Here is a 4,010-nt window from a genome sequence, read left to right as displayed (position 1 = left end):
CCTTGGGTGAAGATGGTAAAGCAGTAATCGAAGGATATGTCGACTCTGATTATGCAGGTTGTATGGATTCCAGGAAATCTATTTCTGGATATGTTTTCACTATGTTTGGCACAGCAATTAGTTGGAAAGCAACACTTCAGAAGGTTGTTGCTCTATCAACCACTGAAGCGGAGTACATTGCATTAACTGAAGCTGTGAAAGAAGCATTGTGGCTTGAAGGTTTTGCGAAGGAGCTGAAACTTCAAGGTCGAGGTATCACTGTTAAATGTGATAGTCAAAGTGCAATACACCTGTCGAAGAATTCAGCCTATCATGAGCGAACTAAGCACATTGATGTGAGACTGCATTTCGTCAGAGGAGTAATCGAGCGTGGAGAAGTCCAAGTGCTGAAGGTTTCGACTGAAGACAATGCTGCTGATATGATCACCAAGACATTGCCGAGTTGCAAGTTTTTCCACTGTATGCAGTTGATAAAGCTGCATGAAGAAAGCTAGTTTGTTCCCTTGATGTTGTAGAGTTAGATCCAAGGTGGAGATTTGTGAGATTTTGGATCGAACTCTAGTATGGCCGAAGGGTAGCTTCTTGGTTCGACAGGGTTAAGCATGAAGTCGAAGGTTGTTCACATGCTTGTGTCGAAGATGCTAGGGTTGTTAGCATGTTAAATTAGGTTTTAGTGTTTAAACCCTAATTTGTTAAGTTAGCTTGTTTATTAAGTTGACTTGTGTAATGGGCCTTGTGGAAAAAGCCCATTAGTTAGTATGTTAGGTTTTATTATAAATAGCATACTAGTCTCTCATCATTGCTAAGCTGCAAATCCTAATTTAGGGTGAGAGAGGTTATTTGTTATTCTTGTAAACTTGTAATCTTGTTTTAAGAGAAAGTGAAAGAATAGCAGTTATAACCAATTATTGTGTTCTTCTTCTCCCCTATAATTCCCTATTATACTTTGTTATTGGTATCGTTTTTCACAACACATACTTTCACTAATTAAGATAACAAACCATTTTATGATGGTGATATACCATTAGTTTCCTCACAAACAAACAACCAACCATGGTCCGAAACAAGAAGGAATCTTTGCTTCAAACTTTGTAAAACTTTGACAGCGTATAAGATGATGGACTTTTCTTCAATTCTGTGAAAAGATGACAAAGGAGATAAGATGATGACACTTTTGTATTGTAATTAGGAAGTGCAACAAATTGGATCCACACATACACCACTAAAAAAAGGTTAAATAAAAAAGATCAAATAAAGAAGGCATTTAGTTTTAACTTCACTGGTTATCTTCATATAATGATTTGTAGTTACTTAATTAACCATTATTATTATTTTTTTATTAGTACATAAACATAATTATGCTATTGAAGATTTTATACAAATAATCTGAGATTCATTTAAAAAGTTCTATTAGACGAAGTGATAATAACTATTTGAAATCATAGACATTTGAGATTCTGAGATCGAACTAAGGTTATGGCATCCAAACAATCAATATTAGTTTTTGTCAGTTGAACTAGAATTTGCGGACTTTGCAGACCAATCAAGATTTGAATTGAAGACCAAATGATGTAGGGACCAAACATATGTCACACTATATGTTGGTTACACTGTAGTATTAGTCTAATCACATAGTTTGTGGACCATTTGGTATACTAGTTGTCTCTTTACCAATGATGTTGCTAAAACATTGTCATTATGTTCTAAGCTTCTGAAAGAAACAAGTTTCACTTGTTAGGTACATATCACCTAGGTAGATTGGTCCTAGGATTAAACAATAATTTTACACAGTAATTATAAGATATAGTTTTGCACACAGTATATATATGATACATGAATTTTTGAGTCCCACCCAACTTTAAATGCTATTTCTTGTCTTTGCAATAATAATAAAATCCAATGAAGGCAACATTGAGATACTTAGCAGGAATTGCAGGGCCTAGTGGTTTTGGCTCAAATTCAACTGCTGAACATGTTACTCAAAACTGCTCTCAGTTTCTTCCTTCCAATCTAACTGCTCTCATCACTGGTAAGTAAGTCTCAAATAACCATGATTGTAGGATAGATATTATCTCTGTATCACCGACACCTCTGAAAAAAGTGTGTCTGTGTTGTGTCTGTGTCTGTGTTTCATAGGATATAATTAATGAAGTTGAATTTTTAATGAAGGTGGCACTTCTGGTATTGGAGCTGAAACAGCTAGAGTGTTATCAAAAAGAGGAGTGAGAGTTGTGATTGGTGCAAGAGATTTGAAGAAAGGAAGAGAAGTGAGAGAGAGTATTCAAAAAGAGAGTCCAAATGCTGAGGTTATTCTGTTGGAGATTGATCTTAGCTCTTTTTGTTCTGTACAAAGATTTTGTTCTGAGTTTTTAGCTTTAAATCTTCCACTTAATATTCTAATGTAAGTTCTCTTATCATATTAATTATTAATTATCATTGTGAAAGAAAAAGTGATAAAGTATAATCATGTTTTATGATATTATATTACACAGAAACAATGCTGGCATATTCTCTCAAGATTTGGAATTCTCTGAAGACAAAATTGAGATGACATTTGCTACAAATTACTTAGGTACAATTTAATTACTATTTACTATTACTATTAAAACTCTAGCTAATTGGTAGCTAAAAATGAAATGATGTTCATATTTTATTGAATTTCTTTGCAGGACATTTTTTGTTAACAGAAATCTTACTAGACAAAATGATTGAAACAGCAGAAAAAACAAGTTTTGAAGGAAGAATAATAAACGTTTCTTCTGTCATACATAGCTGGGTGAAGAGAAATGGTTTTTGTTTCACACACATACTCAATGGAAAAAAGTACAAGTACTACTACAAACATTTTCAAACAATTGCATTAAGTTTAAATATTTATCATTTTATTTATCATTTTCAATGCAATAAATTGCAGCTATAATGGAACTCGAGCTTACGCGCAATCGAAATTGGCGAATATTTTGCATGCCAAAGAAATAGCCAGACAACTCAAGGTTAGATAGATTATTTAGAAGGAAACTGGAAACTTTATTGTCTCATTTGTGAATGTATATAATCATCATGATGCTATAAGAAAGTGAAAACAAAACTTTCTATGCATCAATGCATTTTGGTCCCACTAAAAAATTGTTAAAAAGTGTAACATATATGATTATAGGCAAGGAATGCAAGAGTGACTATGAATGCAGTTCACCCTGGTATTGTGAAGACAAGAATTATTAACAAGGGCTTAATAACAGGTAAATATATAATTAAGTATATAAAGTTAATTACATTAATTTCATTTCAGCAAAAGTTGAATATGGTGACATTTGAAACTTCCATGCAGATTCCTTATTTTTCATTGCATCAAAGTTGCTGAAATCTACACCACAGGGTGCATCAACAACATGTTATGTGGCTTTGAGTCCAAAAATAGAAGGGGTGAGTGGAAGATACTTTACAGATTGTAATGAGAGTAAGTGTTCTCGCTTAGCGAACGATGAATTAGAAGCTCAGAAGTTATGGAACAATACTCATGCATTGCTTCAAAAACGGCTGCATCAAGCGACAATTTGAAGTACTTTTTCATATGTATAGTTGGCCACATTGGTTTTGTTGTACAAATAAGAGATCAACATGTATAAATAAAGCATATAAGCATTACTATAATAAAGTGATTGGTGGTTATTCTCTATGAAGCAAATATGAGAGCCAATTGTAATCAATTTCTATTACTATTAGCATATATACAAGTCTCAACTGATATGGACATGCCAACATTTTTGTTGTTGTTGGTAAAAGCATATAAATGACATATTGTTCATGTGTGGATTTAGGTGATAGATTATCTTAGCTGGTGATGGGGTCTTCACATTATTGGTTGTACTGCTGCGTTCTTTTCACATACTCTTTGAAGCCTTGTTTGTTTGGATGAAGGGAATGTACTTGCAAAAGATACTCTATACTAAAGTAAAACAAGGTGTTACGAGGTAGAAAGTAAGCTAATTGATTACTGGATTATACCTGAA

The 4,010-nt window shown here is 33.4% G+C and overlaps 1 protein-coding gene across 2 annotated transcripts; it reads left to right on the top strand.

Annotated features, from left to right (window-relative positions):
• The first annotated feature begins 1,664 nt into the window (after window positions 1–1,664).
• LOC131656029 (short-chain dehydrogenase TIC 32 B, chloroplastic-like) lies at window positions 1,665–4,010 on the top strand. Of its 2 annotated transcripts, none has more exons than XM_058925809.1 (7): window positions 1,665–2,029; window positions 2,170–2,401; window positions 2,493–2,572; window positions 2,670–2,829; window positions 2,915–2,993; window positions 3,158–3,239; window positions 3,329–4,010. In XM_058925809.1, the coding sequence occupies exons 1-7, from the start codon at window positions 1,900–1,902 to the stop codon at window positions 3,556–3,558; spliced, it is 993 nt and encodes a 330-aa protein (XP_058781792.1). In that variant the 5' UTR covers window positions 1,665–1,899; the 3' UTR covers window positions 3,559–4,010. The 2 variants fall into 2 exon arrangements, with proteins under 2 accessions (XP_058781792.1, XP_058781793.1); XM_058925810.1 differs by having other exon boundaries at window positions 1,672–2,029; window positions 2,670–2,823.

Source organism: Vicia villosa, linkage group LG3, assembly GCF_029867415.1.
Source record: "Vicia villosa cultivar HV-30 ecotype Madison, WI linkage group LG3, Vvil1.0, whole genome shotgun sequence".
Taxonomy (NCBI): Eukaryota; Viridiplantae; Streptophyta; class Magnoliopsida; order Fabales; family Fabaceae; genus Vicia; species Vicia villosa.
This window is presented reverse-complemented; position numbering and strand designations above follow the sequence as displayed.

Coding starts and splice junctions, on each gene's coding strand:
- LOC131656029 (XM_058925809.1), top strand. CDS start 1,900: ATGAAGGCAACATTGAGATACTTAGCAGGAATTGCAGGGCCTAGTGGT. Junction 2,030..2,169: donor TCTAACTGCTCTCATCACTG/GTAAGTAAGTCT, acceptor TTTTTAATGAAG/GTGGCACTTCTGGTATTGGA. Junction 2,830..2,914: donor CTCAATGGAAAAAAGTACAA/GTACTACTACAA, acceptor AATAAATTGCAG/CTATAATGGAACTCGAGCTT.